The 18,952-nt window shown below is 37.3% G+C and overlaps 1 protein-coding gene across 17 annotated transcripts in view; it reads right to left on the bottom strand.

Moving 5' to 3' along the window:
* Positions 1–18,952, bottom strand: part of hspg2 (heparan sulfate proteoglycan 2) — a 121,955-nt gene that overhangs the window by 25,518 nt on the left and 77,485 nt on the right. For 12 of the 17 annotated variants that reach the window (XM_056238539.1, XM_056238530.1, XM_056238524.1 and 9 more), the window contains 17 exons: positions 18,334–18,417; positions 17,451–17,543; positions 17,262–17,351; positions 16,915–17,145; positions 16,665–16,778; positions 15,777–15,904; positions 15,583–15,669; positions 15,438–15,490; positions 14,704–14,868; positions 13,658–13,768; positions 12,345–12,445; positions 12,012–12,192; positions 8,948–9,007; positions 4,984–5,106; positions 1,585–1,737; positions 1,333–1,487; positions 1,109–1,186 (listed from right to left, as the gene is read on the bottom strand). In XM_056238539.1, the coding sequence (XP_056094514.1) occupies positions 1,109–1,186; positions 1,333–1,487; positions 1,585–1,737; positions 4,984–5,106; positions 8,948–9,007; positions 12,012–12,192; positions 12,345–12,445; positions 13,658–13,768; positions 14,704–14,868; positions 15,438–15,490; positions 15,583–15,669; positions 15,777–15,904; positions 16,665–16,778; positions 16,915–17,145; positions 17,262–17,351; positions 17,451–17,543; positions 18,334–18,417 (2,007 nt within the window). The remainder of the gene's footprint in view (positions 1–1,108; positions 1,187–1,332; positions 1,488–1,584; positions 1,738–4,983; positions 5,107–8,947; positions 9,008–12,011; positions 12,193–12,344; positions 12,446–13,657; positions 13,769–14,703; positions 14,869–15,437; positions 15,491–15,582; positions 15,670–15,776; positions 15,905–16,664; positions 16,779–16,914; positions 17,146–17,261; positions 17,352–17,450; positions 17,544–18,333; positions 18,418–18,952) is intronic. The other 5 variants (XM_056238581.1, XM_056238604.1, XM_056238596.1 and 2 more) reach the window with 3 other exon arrangements.

Here is an 18,952-nt window from a genome sequence, read left to right on the forward strand (position 1 = left end):
TTCCAGCTGTACAAAAACGGTTCGCTATACTGTATAAAGAGCTCGCAAAATGAAAACATGTGCTAGATACACAGAACCAGAAGATCAGGCTCTTATTCTTCTAGTTATCTCAGTCAGAAGTCGTGCATATTCACAGAAAATAGCTTACTTTAGCATTGTGGATAGATGATTCAGATTCATGAATGTATATGTGTATAGCTAATGGCAAAGAAACCCTAAAACTGTAAGTTACATCTGTAAACTACACGACTGTATTCAGAGGGGAGGGGGTGATGTTTTTTATCCAGGAGCAAAGCCGCTTAACTCTGATCTAGTGAAGCGTGGCAGCAGTAGAGCTGGGATGGGGCAGGCTTGGTTGAATGAGTGTCTGAAACCATTCACAAATTTTCAAAGCGGCCCGTTTGCTAGAGCACACAGAATTTCTGCATGGCCGCACGGAGGACCTGAGCACACCCTGGGAAAAGCTGACACAATGCAGCAATGCTCTTAGGCAGAACAAACCAGCCCACAAAGACACAAGGTACAAGACACCAAAGCCCTCCAGCGGCATTGGACAGGTCGTCCATGTCTCATATCTCGAATAACCCAAATCTAACGGAGCAAAAGCATGTACAGTGAGGTTCAAAGGAATGGGTCAGATTGAGATATTGCTTCTGTTTGGCTTTTTATTTAGCAATTTTTCCAATTTAAATACATTTTTATCAGGATAACGATTTGAGTGAAAAGTTTAATTGTAAAATTAAACAATGGATTTCACTATTTGGTTTGTCCTGTCTTTGCTTTAATGACAGCACCACTTGTTTTCATTTGACATCACAATGTGTTTATTTCCAGGTTCAGACTTTGAATTTTGAATCAATGTAGACTTTTGAACCACACTGCGCATGCTGTACTATAACCAGCCCATTCAGTTAACTGTGCATACTAAGATCTGTTTGTACTAACAGGAGTAATCTGTAATGATTATTTCTTAGCTAATGGAAATCTAATGGATGTCACATGAATAAATAAATGATCATGCAGTTAGTTCACAGATTTTGGTGAGGGTGAGTGAAGCGAGACAGGTGGGATGGGACGCGTGAGACAGACATCAGACAGATGGACAGACCTGTAGCTCCTCAATACGTCTCTGTAACACATCGAGACTGTTGCTTTTAAACTGATGGAAACCGTGAGAAGGAATTGCCTGAACAAACACCAAGACACAGGATGAAACAGAAAGAAAAAACTCAAAGGAAGGAAAAAACAAGGCAAAATATGACCAATGTCACAACCCTAAAAATCGTAATTGAGTAATAGGATAAATGACAACATGAGGAATCTTTTTCTCACCTGTGCCGGCAGTGAACCACCTCTCTTCTTCCATGTGAGGGCAGGGGTGGGACTGCCAACGGCCCTGCAGTACAACCGTAAAGTCTCACCCTCGTGAATTTCCACCCGCGGAGGGCTCACTTGAACGTGGGGCAGACCGTGAGGTTGACTTGTACCTGAGACATCAGTTAAAAAGTAGAGAAGAACTCACTCACCATATTCGGGAACTTGTTACACTGTAAATCTTGAAATATTCCTGTGTAGGACATGTACTTTGAACATGGAGAACTCCTCGGGCTGTGTGCTCGCCATGCGTGTTCAGGGCCTTGCAGATGTACTCGCCCTCATCCGAGCGATCCACAGATGGGATGGTCAGCAGCCCGTTACGAATGACAGCTTTTGAGCTGATTTGTTTCCCGGGACCTCCTGGAAAAACAAACATATTATAAGACAGATTCCCAGGAGTCATTTGAAGGAATAGTTGATGTGATGCGTGTATACATGACACACCATCAACAAACTATTTTAAAGAAGGACATTCTTCAATCTACATCCTTGTTGGACAACATTCTAAATGACCAATCTGATATTAGGGAAAGAAAACCGAAATTTTTTAGGCTTCTTCTCAAACATTCAGTCTCCTTGTGAAAAAGAAGTGTGCGAAATTGCATCGACTGTGCACTTAGTGTATTTTAAGTCTTAAAAGTATTTTTTTTAATCAAATTCCAGACAATATAATGAAAATAAAAGGCCACTTAAGTGTACTGAAAGAGAGTACACTGTCATTGCTTTTTCTTAACACTTTGGTAGACTTAAAAAGCACAATTTCTAATAATGTCAAAATAAAATGTGAAATCATGTTCTTCATCTTTTGTCATGCTTTAAAGTACACTTATTGGCCCTCATTTATCAAAAGTGCGCACACCAAATTTCCAGCGTACACCTGGCGTACACCCAAAACCACGGTGACTTTGAGATTTATCAATATGGATGTTGGCGTACGGCACGCTCAAATCCTACACCAGCTCAGGAGGTGGTGTACATGTACGCACGTTTTGAGTTAGTGCGGAAATGCGCAGAAAAACAATTCCTAACAGTAACACCACAAAATGCACTGACAAACTGCAAGATATGATAATATGACCAACAACAACAACATAGTAATTATAAACTTCAGTGTTTATTTTTGTGCAACATGGACTTCAATGTTTAATTTGTGTGACTTTACCAAAGCAATTTGATTTTAAGCCATATGTATTCCTTCAGTTGCGAGCCTATGCGCTTTACCCTGACGTTTCAGGGTTTGGCCCGGCAGGTGCGCACGGACTGGGTTCGGTAACGAAAGGCTTTCAATGACCAAAAAATAATTCAGACTGACAAAATAATAAAAAATACATTCTTCTTCTTTTAAATAATAATAATAATAATACAAATAATAATAACGACGTTCTTCTTCTAAATAACAATAAGCGTCATTAATAATAAAAATCATAATAATAAGAAGAATATTACAAATTGTCATGCAATTATTAATGTAAATGAATGGTAGGCTACTCCACATCACATCATCATCATCCTCATCATCATCACTATTGTACACCCCAATCACTGATCTATATAATGACTGGATAGCTCATGACGTTCTAAACTGCCGCCAGGCAGTGAAGCCACCGGAAGTGTTCGAGCGGCCATCTTACGATTCCCTACCAGCAGAGGGCTCCAACGGCCGTTATACAGCGTTAGGTAGCTCCGACGGCACTTTTAAGATGACCCGCTGCACATCAACAAGTGTAAAACGAAGATCACAAAAGGATCTTGAAAAACTGCTCACAGGTTGTACTTTAAGCCCATATATAGTCATTTATATGCACAATTGTCGCTATTTCCGTGTTGTTTAAATTTTTTTTATAGCCTACTATGCATTCTTTCACAGACGTATTCAAGTTTAAACCCAATAAACGTATTATTCAATGCATTACTTCTTATAAATTTAATTAAATGCATATATTTAATATTTTCATGTCAATCCGTGTTCAGTTTAACCACGAACCATGCGCTGTCACTTTAATTCAGCGCCTGCAGCACAAACGATCTCTGCACGCACCGCACAGGACGGGCATCCGCGTGCAGTGAAAGCTCCAACCTGTTGACATGGGTATGGTAAAAAATATGCACTGCAAACGGAGTAGGCCTATGTGTAAACCCCTTATTTACAGTGCACACATCTGCGGCGCATTATGGCTCCGACAATGTTTTATTCCTACCTTCACGCGGTGTCAACTCACACCAGGAGCATTTCCACGTGATTTGCCGATTTGTGGGCGCGATCAGCTCCGGTAGCCGTGTCGCAGCTGTAAACGCGCCGCAGACGTGTGCAGTGTAAATAAGGGGTAAATAAGAGGTGAAACAGGTGTACATTAACCCATACAATTTGTATTATGCATTTCCTGGACATGTTCTTGCTAACTAATCAAATACTTGAACAGACTACTGATCTATCTGTAAAACACAATCAGAAAGAGCTAAATTTTAAGTTCACAATTCACATATACTTAATTTTTAGTAAGCAGGAATAATTTCCGACTTTAAAAAAAATACCCATTTAAATGCTTAGGATGTTTGCGTTGTAAGACTGTTCAGGGAGACTTTAGATTTAAAGACGGTGTCTCGTTATGCAATGTTTTCTCAGTCAAATCATACAATTTCCTATTGATTCAATAGAACGCGTGAGCTCACTAGGGAATCACAATATGGCGGCGCGGTGGCTTCACTGTTTATGACGTCATGAGCTACCCAGTCATTCTATATAGATCAGTGACCCCAATACATGTGACGTGATTCGAAATTGAATGCTAATTCAAAAGACGTGCTGTAAAATAATGCATTGTGATAGGTCATTTCGGCTCCACGTCGGAGAAGTTTCTCTTCTGTGCCGTCTTCCGTGTGTCCATGGCGTAAAATGAGGGCGTGGGGGAAGCGGAGACTTGAATATATACGAATATATAGCGTCGTGTTATTCTAATGACGATCGTTTTCAGCCGCGGGATTTATCAAGGGCAGGCATTTTGTACACCTGGATTTCAAAGGTACGCACAGCTTCATAAATCAGGCGGTGAGAGGAGTGTAAGCATAATCTAACGCCAACATATACGCCCGTTTATACGGAAGAATGATAAATGAGGGCCATTGTGATGTGTTGACTAATACACTAAAAAGCATATGTAAAGTACCTGAATATAATTTTAACTGTTAGTTAATAACTTCATCATAATGTGAAATTACAAATATATTTAAATAAAAGTTTCCATATAAATTATAAAGGATATTTCAGTTACCATAAATGCTTGTCAGCAGTATATTTACATACAAAAGATGTACATGAGTGTGTCAAAAGCACTTGTAAGTTTAACTAAACTATTTTCATTTAATTGCAAATAACATGCAATTAAGTGTCCAGAAACATTGTATTCATTTCACACTTAAGTATAAAAAGTGTTTTAATTACATAATAAATTATCTTTGTAAAAGTTGATTTCTTTTTCACATATTTGGGGTTTTGCAGGGATGTTGTTTCAGGACCAACAAAAGATGTCAAACATGTTCTACTTGACATAACCATGGTGACCACGTATCAATATATGCATTAGTTTTCTCAAAAGTAGATTGGCTCACCTATCCATTCCACAGCAGGGGTGGGGTTGCCGGTCACCGAGCAGCGAAACTCTGCCCGCTGGCCCTGTTGGACTGTCAGTACAGGTGGATTGACTGTGGCCACCGGCTGGGACCCTTCAGTAGCTACAGTTAGGTAGAAACCAGTTAATCACAGACAGGAGTACCATTCATTACAGACCTCACCCTCTCTCAATGACGGAAGTGGTCAAGAACATTTTCAGTGGAATTAATTTTTCATTCATGGTCTAAATGGTTTGGAATGTCATGCTAATTAATAGATTTTTTTTTTATCTTGCCTTTGGTCTTTATTATGAGCACTAAAGTACAAAAAAGGCAAATGGGTGAAATGTGAGAAAAGAGTTTACATTTACAGTAAGAAAGGTCTGTTTGTGAGAGTGTTCATGAAGTACTAGTGGTGTGACAGCGTATGCAGCATGTGTCTGGCTGCCGGAGCTGATGGTCAAGTCATGTCTCTTGGCAGCCAGCTTGAGGAGATGAGAAGTGGCAGACAGGGCTTGGCAGGGCGAGGCCCTCACTGCTGTCGGTGCCAACTTGGTTGGATGCCAAGCCCTCGATCGGATGCCAAGCCCTCGATCTACATGGATTCCAGGGCAACAGAGCAAAAGAAAGCTTTCTTTCACCAACTAGGGCGGACTACTGGTCTGTGTAAGCTCTGTGTTAAGCTCCGGTCTGCTTCTCAGTGACTGAACAGTGCTCATTTAGCTGTCCTGGCATTTAGAGCGTTGGTTTTTTCCATGATGGGCTCCTGGATGGAGTTCCTATTTTGGTCCATAACTCAAAAAACGACTTTTAATTCTATGCATTTTGAGATCTACGTACTCACCCATCTATACTGTATGTCTACACATCTATCCACCCACCAACCAACCATCTAGCTAGCTGTCTGTCTACTGCATCTATCTACCCAACCATCTGTCAGTCTACACATTTACCCATCCATCTATCTACCCCCCAGCCATCTGTCTTCTCATCTATGTATTGACCCAATCACATAGCTGTCTACCTAACCATCTAGTCCTCTATCTAGCCACCTGTCTACACATCTGCACAGTTATACATCTACCCACTGCACTATCCGTCTGTCTACCTAATCATTTACAGAACTTTCCTATCTACCAACCCAGCCATTGTTCAACATCAATCTGCACAATCTATCCATCTACTTTATCTATCCATACATCTAGCTGTCTTCCCACCTATCTATCTACACACCCACCTCTCAGTCTATTTGTCCACCCAAACATTTAGCTGTCTATCCACCTCTCTATCAATCTACTCATGTATCTACCAACCCATCTCTCAGTCTACACATCTACTTATCTTCCCACTCATCTCATTTAGCCATCTTTCCTCCCAACTATATCAGTAACTGTATTTGTCTTTACATACCCCATCTATTTATCTTTCTACACAGCCATCTACACATCTATCTACAATATCCACCTACCTGTACCCCCTCTACTAGTTTCTATCTACCCCTCAACTATCAACCATTTCTCTACCAATCCATCTATCCACTAGGGCTGCAACAACTAATCGATAATAATCGATTATGAAAATCGTTGTCAACGAATGTCATTATCGATTAGTTGGTCTGCTTACGTCACGGGGAGCGTTTACTGGTGATTGGTTGAAACAGGCCAATCAGGATGCTCTCTGTCTTACACGCGCTTCATGAGGCACACACGCAAGGTCTCTCTCCCTCCGTTGCTCTGCTGCGCGCTCGCGCTACACGGTTTGGAGCACAGTCTCTTCTGTCTCGCATGCGCGCTCAAATCCCGGGAGTTTGAATTAAATTAAAACGGTCTTTACAAAGCGAAGGACTAAATATAAAGGCAGTTAATAACACCAGCAGTAAATTATTGTTTTTTAGTCACTGTACTCAGTGGTTTTCAGCGAATGTTTGTGCACTAATGCATCATTTTTCCTGTCTTTTTAATCAAGCCTGTTAGCTTGCTGCGTACCATTCCGCTCTCTTTATATAGCATTTGTCTACTATTAAGTTTTAATTGTTTTTCAAACGCGATCTACTGCGGCTTTCTATATTTATTTTTTACAAGTTATCCTTATAATTCAATTAATTTTAAATAAAACATTAAATGAATTATATATTTGAGATGTTTTTAGTTTATATCTTCACATCTGAACAACATGTCTGTAAATTTGTTTTAACAAAAATTGTGTTAAAACAATATGTTGAATATAAATGTTTTTTTTTTTTACATTAATCATGGTTGTCAACTTGCCATCAGCAATTATCATTAAAAACAATGCAAATATTGATATTTGTAAAACTCAATGTGTGGCTTTTGCACTTTTTAAAGTACACTTTTACACATAAATATCCTAATTGAGGGTTTTAGGTAACACTTTATTTTACGGTGTCCTTGTTACATATGTTACATGTACTTACTGTAGTAATAACAGTAAATTATGCATAATTACATGCAACTAACCCTCAACCTAATCCTACCCTATTCCTATAGTAAGTACATGTAGTTACTTAATATTACTCTGTACTTAAATATATAATTACACTGTAACAAGGACACCTTAAAATAAAGTGTAACCGGGTTTTATTTAGTCATAATAAACAAAAAATCTAATTGAAATTTTGTCCGATTAATCGAAAAAATAATCGTCCGATTAATCGATTATCAAAATAATCGTTAGTTGCAGCCCTACTATCCACCCATGTGCTCATATATCCTGTCTACCATATCCATCTATTGATCTACCCACTCATTTACTCATTTATCTTGCTTCTCAACTGTACACTGTAAAAATGTCTAACTTCCCAACTCAAAATTTTCTAGTGACTGGTCACATCTACATTTTTCAATTGGCCCAAGTGAAATTCTGAAAATTTATCAAATTAAATTAGCAGAATTTCACTTGGGCCAATTGAAAAATTTAGATGTGACCAGTCACTAGAAAATTTTGAGTTGGGGTGGTTAGACATTTTTTACAGTGCATCTGTATCTGTCTATACATATCCCCGTCTATTTATCCATCTACTCATTTATCTACAATATCCACCTACCTCTAACCCCTCTATCTCCAGTTTCTATCTACCCCTCAACTATAAACCATTTATCTACCAATCCATCTATCCATGCTCATATATCCCGTTTACCACATCCATCTATTTATCTACCCACCCTCTCGTCCATTACTTATCAAAAAACATGTAAATGCATACTACAGTGAAACCATCTTTTAAAGAGTGTCTATACAATTGCATAAGTTGCTCTTATAAGATTGAGAGAGGCAAGTTCAGTGCACTGGAAATGTATGCATGGCTGATGATAATTATGAATGAGTCACAGTATGATCTTTTTAAGAACAATGGATGTTGTTTGATATCTGATATACCTCAACATAGTCTTGCATATCAAAGGCATGATACTGGGCTGATGAAATGTGTTGGGAACCCCTCTCTGTTAGGTAACAAGTGTGATGTTTGGTGGTTTGGTCACATATAGCATACATTTTGAAGAACAACCTAACCAATCTGATACTGAACTAATCTTGAGTACCAAGACATCTCCGTGTTTAATTACTTTAATTAATAAAATAAGAATCATACAAGACACACTTCAGCAACAGAGAGAAGTCCCCATTTGTGCAAGCATGCAGCTTCCCTGTTTCAATGGACCCATACAGGCCATGAAAGCTTAGCCAGATCAAGTAATGCTCATAAGTACAACTCAACAACCTGTATATGGTGAAATGTGTCCATGAACAGGATTAATATTTCAAATAACATAAGAAATTGGTGGTTGCGAAGCTATTTTTGTGATATATTAGCACTGTGCTTGTAGTTTGTAGGTTGTACCAGGGCACTACTTGAGATGGTAAAAGCATGCAGGCCGTGAAGATTGCATGCGTAAAAAAAACGGGTCCCCCTAAGGCCTGGAGGGAGAGAACCATGTGGACTTACGCGTTCTATGTCCTTCAAACATCTCATAGGCTGTGAAAAACATCTGTGACTGAGAAGCCTCTGTGAATGATGGACAGGTAGATACTGTCAAGTGAGACTCCAGAAGGTTTTGTGAGAGTGGCGACCCCAAGCATTTCAATGTGATTTAAAGCATATGCCACTCAACTCAAAAACTTCTCAGAAGCTGCAGAACTTGTGTGCAACATTTCTTGTGTATTTTATGGTGTTGCACTGGTGCCGTGAAATTATACTTTAATTACTTTGATGGATGGGGACTAAATTATTTCTGAACAGAAACTCTAGAAGTTTCAACAAGCTTACCTATTATATTTTCATGGAAATAAAACAAGTTTTAACAGGCAGCTTTACCAATGTCTCTCAAAATGCCTGAGGTTGAAATCATTCATGCTAATTACACCAGTATTTGTCAAATATAAAAACATTTCAAAACAGAAAAAAATTATGTCTCAGATATGATACTCATAATAATTGTACCTTTTTAAATCTGGACTTTTGACTGATATATTCAGTACATAAAGCTTATTTGTACAAAGAAGCTTCTCATTGGCTTTTTAGTAATGCAAATTAATTTCTTCCCAAATAAACCATTAGGCTCCAGTATCATAGATTTACAGCACCTATTACAGTATGTGAGATTACAGTCAATGGTGGAAAAGTTGATGAATAATTGCTGTAAAATACCAAGCAATAGTTCGCCCCATTAAGAATCAATGAGGGCACTGAGTTTTCCTATTGAAAAATCAATGCACATTTAGAAGACATTTAGAAGACATTTTAAACTAAGTGTAAGGTAAGCACACTCTGTATAATTAAAAGAGTAGTGGAGGAAACAGCACTCAGACAAACTCAAAGCATGCAGGTTAGTATCAGAACACATCACATGTAAAAGCTTTACCTCGGCATAAACGCACACAAATATATATATAAAAAAAATGTAAATACAGCTTGTGATTGATATAAGCCTACTGTAGGATTTTAGTTTCAGTTTCATTCCATAAAGCGATTGTGTTTTACCTGTTATTCTTTTAATATGTTCACCATTTAAAAAATAATTTGTACATACATTTCACAGTTTAGACAAATAAAATACAATGGAATCATAATGTAAAAAAAATCATATTTTCTCAAGATACAGCACCATTTCAAAAATGTACAAAATTAAATATTGCTTTAATTAAGGAAATAACTGATATCCACCTATATGCTTAATTAAAAAGAAATAAAGAAAATGTTATAAAGCACCATTCTAGTGTACAACATAGATAATGAATAAGAACAAAAACAATGCAAAAACATAAATCAAATGTTTGAAGTCTGTTATTTCATACACATACAACCTTAAAGTCAACATCAAACATCCTTTCAGACATATCACTCGCTGTGTTTGTAAATGTAAGCCGTTATTTTATTTTACAGTAGTTATTCAAACCAGTCAAAATAAATATGTTCTAAACAATATCACTGTTGGCAACATTTGGAAGGCATTATCTATGAAATGTCTTTATTTAATACTACTACTAAATATAACTGAAGAGTTTAGAACAGTACAAAACCTGTCTGACTTTTGTAATGCTGAAACATAACATAAAAAACACTGCCTAAACCACTGGCAGTTTCTAATTCATAAGAGAGAAAAAAAAGAAGAAGCCATTTGAAAATGGAAAATATGACACTCATGGATAAAATCAACATTCAAACTACTGCACTATTAATAGCACCATTTTCAAATACAAATTTGAAAAACATTTCCATTACAAAATAGAGATGGAATCACATCTTGGAGTCGGGAACGGGATTGCACTTGCAGTCCTTTTGGCTGACGGATCCCAGTTTCTACAATTACGACACCTCCCTACCTCATAAACCACTATCCCCAAAAGACCACCTCAGGAGGGAAATGACAGTAAACATGCTCGGAAATTAAGACAAAAATCCCCCCGCCAGTGAGAAGACTGACACAGAACCACCACCATGACAACACCCAATTACACCAGCAGCTGATTTCACTGACCACTACCAAGAACACTACGCATGAACAACATGCATATGAGACTGGAGGTTAGAAAAATGACTAGGCCTTATTCATCAAACACAAGAAGAATGAATTTCTGTGCAAATTGTACATAAATCAAATTTAATGTATTTTAGTATTCAATTCAATGTGACTATTTGTGTAAAAGATTTTACAAAAAAGGATTTTACACAGAAATGTGTTCTTATGTTTCATGAATAAGAGCAATGCACAAATGAGCATTTCTATGTAAATTATTTTAACGTAAAATGTAGCACTGAATTTAATACAACAATTTACATTTAAATAGATTACAATTCACACAAAATTTGTTGTGCTCAAGTTTAATTGTACAATAGCACAATATTCTACATTGAAAAAGTTTATATCAAACGTTTAATATGACTAAACTTGCCGTCAGTCTTCAGGGGAGTCACTACAGGTGATCTGTTTGCTTAAATATGCGAGTCACATAACAAGAAAAACAAAGCATTACGGGAATTAATGAGTTGTCCTAATTAAAAAAGAATATAGAAGAGCAAATTTTCCAATAATCATAACCCAAAAAGGCTTAAAAAGGCCATGATGGGAAAAAAGAAAAGAAATGATCATGAATTTGTATTGAGAAAAATAAATATTTTCAGGTGCTGGATTAGTCTTGATTGACAGTATTTTCTTTGAGTACAAAATTTGATATATCGGAGTTTTGCTTTTCTTAACCATTCACAAGCTGTATCATTTTGTCTGGTGTAAAGATTTTACATTGGCCACACGAAAAGCCATTAAAGTTGGTGTAAGTGGACAGAAACAAACAGAAAACTCAGCAAGTAAATCAAAAAGCAAAATATTTGATTAACGCAATAATTTAAACACAAAAAGAAGGGTTAGCCATGCTGTTGTCCATAAGACAAAGCAGAATTTGGCACAAACAACACAATGGACAAACAAATAGGGCAAAGAGACATGCAGCTTGAGAAAGACTGAAAAACTAGAAGGCAGGGAGGTTTAGAGGAAGAGGTGCCAATCACAAACCTGGGACATAGAGGAGAGCTGTGCCCTCATCCATGCCAAACATATTGGAGCCTGTGCAAACATAGTTGCCTGCGTCCTCAGGCTGCACGTTCTGAATGGTCAGGATTCCATTGAAATCCATGGCTCGGTTAGGCAGCTTGACGTTGCCTTTGCGGGTCCAAACCAGGGTGTACGCTGGCAGCTATGAGAGAAGCACATGTCCGCAAATATTTTCACTTACAGGCATTCATACTTGCAGCCAAATATTGCTCTCTCTCTCTGTCCATCTGTTTTAGAAGTCAGGAAGGGTGAGGTTATGTCTGTACTGGATGTGTGTGCAGAAGACATTCATACCTTGCTTTTGGCTGTGCAGATAAAGCTCACTGTAGATCCCACCGTCACACTCTGTGCTTTGGGCTCCTCGATAAAGACTTCAATGGGTTTGGATGGTAAGGCTGGTGAGGGAAAAGGGGTTTGACAAATCAAAAGCTAAGATTGTTTTTTTTCTCTCTTTTTACCAATGGTGACCACAAAAAGCCAAAAATATTTATAAATTAAAATGATTAAATTAAAAATGTTTTGATTGGCTAAAACTATGGAGCCACAAACAGGGCCTAAAATTAACACTCGGCAAGCGCCAAATGTGCCTAAAAATCAGCGTTGGCGAGTATATGAAACCATGTCAATTGCTAGTTGGCCGGTAACCTTTTTATGAATTCTAACAATGCAAAACCGAGAGAACATGAACATGGACAAAGTTGCCAGTGCTGCATCGTCACGAAAGTTTAAGCCTTGACAATTGAAATATTGAAGCTTAAGAAGACGCGAAAGGGAACTCAAACCGTAACAATCACTGTGTGGGAAGTTTTCCATGCATAAACATCCAAAGCGCAAGCCTAGAAATCTGCTTCTCAGTGTGAGAAATACTGAATTGAACTCTCTTTCATGTCTTCTTGTGCTTCTTATGTCAAAATCTTGGCAAGTATCCAAATATCCAGTTATGTCTTAAAGTAAACAGTTGAGAAATAAAACACATGTAACAGTATACTGGATCAGTGCAATAGCTCTTAAAATGACAGCAGCCTAATATTCCTGATGCTGTATTTTTAATGTTAATCACACAACAAAAGACAAAGAACAATCACTCATTGGTCTTGACTAAGTAACTTTTGTAAATAACTTAATTTATGCTTCATGGCTGGTAAAAATATTGGTTGCACTTTATTTTACAGTATGTGCAATTACATTGTACTTAACTAAGAAAGTACTGTAAATATAAGGTAACTACATGGGTTAAGGTTAGGTTTAGGGGTAGAATCAGGGTTAGTAAATAGTTATCACCCAGTTATTGTAATAACTATAATATGTACATAGTATGTACATGGCGAACAGAACTGTAAAATAAAGTGCTACCAAAATATTTATTATTTTTAATACAAAATATTTTTAAAAATTCTTAAGTCACCGGCCATTGTTAGGTCTTAAAAAGTTAGTTTTATGCCCTGGTTAGTTTTATGTTTTGGTTTACTTGAGGGTAAAACAAAAGCAACTTTTAAAAACCCAATTTCAAAATGTATTTTGTGCTGTCATGCGTTAAATCAGTGTAGAGTGAAATACTTGAATAACTGGCATTGAGTTGTGTTTTATGGTGATAAAAAACCACTTACTTGTAACAACAATCTCAGCTTTGCTCCTATTGGAGCTGCGCTGGTCTCGGCAGGTGCAGATGTAAACGGCAGCATCACTGGGCTGCACACTGGGGAAATGCAGCTCCTCTCCTGCAGGGTGGAATGGAAAGGTTTCCCATGATTATAAACTCATACTGTCAGTTGTGTTGCATACACTCAGTTCAAATATTTATGGTCGGTAAGATTTATTTATTTTTTAATTTGGAAAGAAATTAATACTTTTATTCAGCAAGGAAATATTCAATTGATCAATAGTAACATTAAATATTTTAATATTGTTAAAAAAATTATTTCAAATAAATGCTGTTCTTTTGAACTTTTCATTTATTAAATAATTCTGTTTTCAAAATGTATAATAGTAAGAAATGTTTCTTGTTCAGCAGATCAGCATATTAGAATGATTTCTGAAGAATGATGCGACACTGAAGACTGGAGTGATGATGCTGAAAATTCAGCTTTGCCATCACAGGAATAAATTACATTTAAAAATATATTAAAATAGAACACAGTTATTTTAAATTGTAATAATATTTCATAATATTACTGTTTTTTTCCCTGTATGTTTGATCATAAAAATGCAGCATTAGTAAGCTAAATAATTTTTCCAAAAAACAATCTTTCCAACCCCAAACTTTCAAATGGTAACACAAGCCTAAAAACACGGAAGTATTTATTAATCAATTATTTTCACTATATTTATTTTGCAATGTCCTCCATCTTGGATCTATTTTTCCACTGAGATGGGTTTGATCTTGTTTTTGGTGCTTGCTTTCTCTAGGGCAGTGTTTCTCAACCCTGGTCCTGGAAGACCCCCAACACAGCACATTTTGAAAGTCTCCTCTTTCCGACACACACATTTTACTTCCTGAAGTTTCTTCTAATGAGCCGACAAGTTGAATCAGGGGTCTTTCAGGAGCAGGGTTGAGAAACACTGCTCTAGGTTCCTCATTTGTGACGTCTGGAGATATATACTTATATACTAATGATCTCAACTCGCTTCCTGCTTTTAGTAATCCGCGCAATACCTTGTCTGCGTCTCTCTGCTGTGCTGGAGATTGGGCGCCCATCCTCACGGGACCAGTAGAAATAGTGTGGTGGATATCCAGACACCTGGCACCTGAGAGTGACTGGGATTCCCTGTGCCACCTGAACCCTTTCTGGATACACCTTCACCACTAGAGATGCAGCAGCTGATAACAGACAAACACGCTTTACTGGAATCTGTCCAACAGAAATGCGGTTTCACAAATGTAGTGTGTCAACTGTTTGTATAGAGACCCCATGAAATCAATCACGAGTGTAGTTATTTATGTGTTGACGTATTGCCAATTGAAACAGGAAGTTGGGGAAGAAAGGGCTCATGCCTTTGCTTTAATTGCCAATTAGCCACAATTTGCAACTGGTTTCCAAAGTGTTTTTTGGGAGGGATATTTTATACGCATTTTTATGCATAATTTAATCACATTTTATGAGTACACTTGCATATAGATGAACTCAAACACTATCAACGGCAAAACACTATCAATGCCAAAATGAATCTGGTACAGCGATCACATAGTACAAGTTGGAGTACTCAGAAAATTCTGAGTTTAGAAGTTGTAATTACGAATTCTACGAGGATGTAAACGCTTTTTACAAGTCGGAATCACATAATTACGGTAATTCCAAGATGGCTTGAATGCACCTTGAAAGTCCCAAACCTCCAATATTGATTTCATAGGGTCGCTAAAAGTTACTGTGATAATAAATGAATAGATACCACTACGGCAGGGGATTCTTGCTTGTGGATTTCCAACATAACCAGGCGCACAGCTATGAAGAAAATGAGTGTCACGTCAAAAATTGTGATGACAATAAAAGACCAGCCTAATTGATTTGTTGCACTACAGGAAGTGTGAGCATACCGTTCACAATACTGGCCATTGTAGCCGGGCTGACAGGCAGTGCACTGGTAGTCTCCGTTACCCAGACTCTCACAGGTGCGAGAGAACCTACACATAAAATCACTATTAAAAACCTTCCTGCAAATAAGGTTAATATTGCGAAAAGAAGAGCTGGCAGAATCAGGTAAGGTTTGCAGGTGTATGTTAAGACTAACTGGTTGCTGGGGTCAGTGCCAGGGCAGGCACATGGTTGGCAGTCCTCAGGGGTTCCAGCAGTCGGATCTCCAAAGAAGCCGTCAGCACACTGTTCACAGACCTCACCCCTGGTGTTGTGTTGACAGCTCTAAGTATCAAAAAGATAACACACAAGTGGTATGGACTACTTTAATGAAGGTGAGAAAAAGCTACATTTATTGTTTTAGGTTATTAAGTTTATTTATTTATATATATATATATATATATATATATATATATATATATATATATATATATATAATGTATGTAGTGTGTGTGTGTGTGTGTGTCTGTGTGGGTGTATATATATATATATATATATATACACACACATATAAACACATACACACTTTTTGATAATTTTTTATATTTTTTGATAAATTCTTTGATAAAAAACATTAAATAATTACAAAAATTACATAAATATGTAAATATATCAATAAATAGTATTTATGAATTATTTATTTAAAGTATTATTTAGATTTTATTTAATTATATATAAGATATTCAAAATATAATATCTATAAAGAAATTCACAGGCATACTGTACTGTATGGTTCAAGGTGACTACAAAGGCTTTATTTATTTAGGATGCAATTTAATTATTTTGTGTGTGTGTGTGTATATACTGTAGTTTGTTTGGATATATATATATATATATATATATATATATATATATATATATATATATAATTGAATAGTTATTTTATAGTATTATTTATTATAACGAAATATATTTGGTATACTGTACTGTTCTAAAGTTGACTATAAAGGGAGAGCAACACTCGTTTTGTATGCTTTTATGCATCCCTTGAAATTATATGCATTCCACTTCTAGAAAAGAACTGCGTGCTGGTAAAGATTCATACCGTGCAGATGCCATTCTCTGGGTGACAGGAGTCCGAATGGCCGTTACAGTCACACGGCTCACAGTGGCCAAGGTACAAGCCCCCTCCTGTGCGAGAGTATCCAGGAGCGCAGTCCTACAGAACATGAAGACAATGGAACAGATGTCTAGATTGAGTAATACTGTCATCATCATCATCACAGTAGCATGGAAGCGAGCCTTTGCTACCATTCATCCGGTTGGTCACAAAGCAAAGCTTTGATTGTTCATACCTGGCATGACAGACCACGGTAACCAGGAGAACACTGGCACTGCTCCACTTCCAAAGCCTGTGCCAGGCCAGTGTAGTCAGGCACAGCGATATCCATGCGGACCCCCGAGATACTGGATGAGCGCATCTCTGTGTGATACGAAGCACGGATCAGGATGTCTTCGAGGTCCGCGAGCACCATCATCAGGTGTTCCCGGGTAGCCGGCATGCCATCGGGACGCTGCCAGTGTTCCTACAGAGAAGAAATCATCATGCTGAACCACATATCTTTCTTCAAGTTCAATACAAATGACAATATGATGAAAATTATGAAAAACAGAAATAAAATGGGTGAGATTGGGTTCTCACCTCTCTGAAAACTATCTCAAAGTCCTGTGACTCTCTGGCACCTTGCCCCCTTCTCCATGTTTGCCGTGCCACCAGTGTGATATCATTACCCTGTGGAAATATTGAGGAACAATAGTGTTCAAACATCTCGTTTATGGAACGAAACCTTAGTATATATCTCATACATGCAACATCTGCTATCATGCTCACAATAATCTGAACGTCAGCATCTTCTATGGGAGAACCTCGAGGTCCAGGCACATAGGAGATGGTATATTTCAGCTTTCCACCATATGCACCAACCTACATTAGAATAAAAAACATTCAATTAGAAAATTTCCATAATGTTAGTTTTTATTGCAAAAAGCATTGATAAACATGGGAATGTCACTGATGAATCACTGCTCCAAATGCAAATAAAATAAAATATTTCAAAGGTAATTTTCAGAGGGTTTTACTTTTTTTATTATAACTTTGTTTTTCTTTTATGGCTTTTGTGTGGATGATCAAAAAAGAATTTTTTAATTACAAATACTTTTTTTTTATATATATTAAAAAAATCATTATTTTGTCCTAACCAGCAACAACTGCAACAAGTGACAGTACAAGTGAAATGTAATTTTCCTGTGCATTACACAATATATTCTGAAAAGCAGAGACTGTGTAATGTCACACAGCGGTTTCATTTTTAGTGTGGACAGGCAAAATGCTTTCTGCTGGAAACTTGTCACATCATGACACATTCAAAACGAATATCAATATTCATATTTTCTTTTTTAAACAAAGGCACAATTTACAAAGAAAAAAAAAGTTCTTCATTAAAACGAAAGGCTAGCAAAACATCATTACACAAATCAGCATCTCAGATATGAACCTCTACCCTTAAATCCACAGCAGCACTTCTTTCTGTCAGCACGACAGTAACATGACGTGATTATAGATACACCAGGTTGGTTGGTTTAGATTAAGTGATGTTTCGGCTTGCCCATCTATCCCACTTTGGCTCAGGTAGAGATTCATTAATGTCTAAGGCAGATCAGACAACCTGGGGGGAATCAGTGGTGGGCGGGCCTGAACCCATCCATGCGTTTACCTTATCCCCTTTGAACTGCTCCGGGAGCTGCCAGAAGAGCACGTCATCTGGGTGCAAGCTGAACCCACTGTAGACCAAAACATACTGGAGCACAGGCGGAAGGAAATACATAATAGCGTGGACGAAGGAAAGAGAGAAATGCAGCAGATAAGCAAAGCACAGAGGAAAGCATGAGAGAAAAGAAATCTATTCCTGTCAGTCACTGACTAACTGCAACTGCAACATCTTCATAAAAATGAATACAATATGGTAGAAAGAATTCAGAGTTCGGTTTACTATTTTATACAAATATGTGTATTTTGTATAGTGTGCACTACAAGCTACACCTACAAGGAAAAGCCATCCTTTAAATCACCAAACCTTGACTAGCTTTTGCAGACTTCCCTGGTCTCACTGATAAGTAGATGGTGTAAAACGTTTGGGGTCAGTTAGACTTTTTTTCATGTTTTAGAAAAGTCTCTTGTGTTAACCAAGGCTGCATTTATTTAAATCAAAATACAGTAAAAACAGTAATATTGTGAAATATTGCAATTTAAAATAATGGGTTTCTATTTTAACTTATTTTAAAATGGCATTTATTCCTGTGATAGCTAAACTGAATTTTCAGCATTACTACTCC

The sequence above is a fragment of the Rhinichthys klamathensis genome, unplaced genomic scaffold, assembly GCF_029890125.1.
Source record: "Rhinichthys klamathensis goyatoka isolate OS25496 unplaced genomic scaffold, OSU_Roscu_1.1 h1tg000020l_1, whole genome shotgun sequence".
In the NCBI taxonomy this organism is placed as follows: domain Eukaryota; kingdom Metazoa; phylum Chordata; class Actinopteri; order Cypriniformes; family Leuciscidae; genus Rhinichthys; species Rhinichthys klamathensis.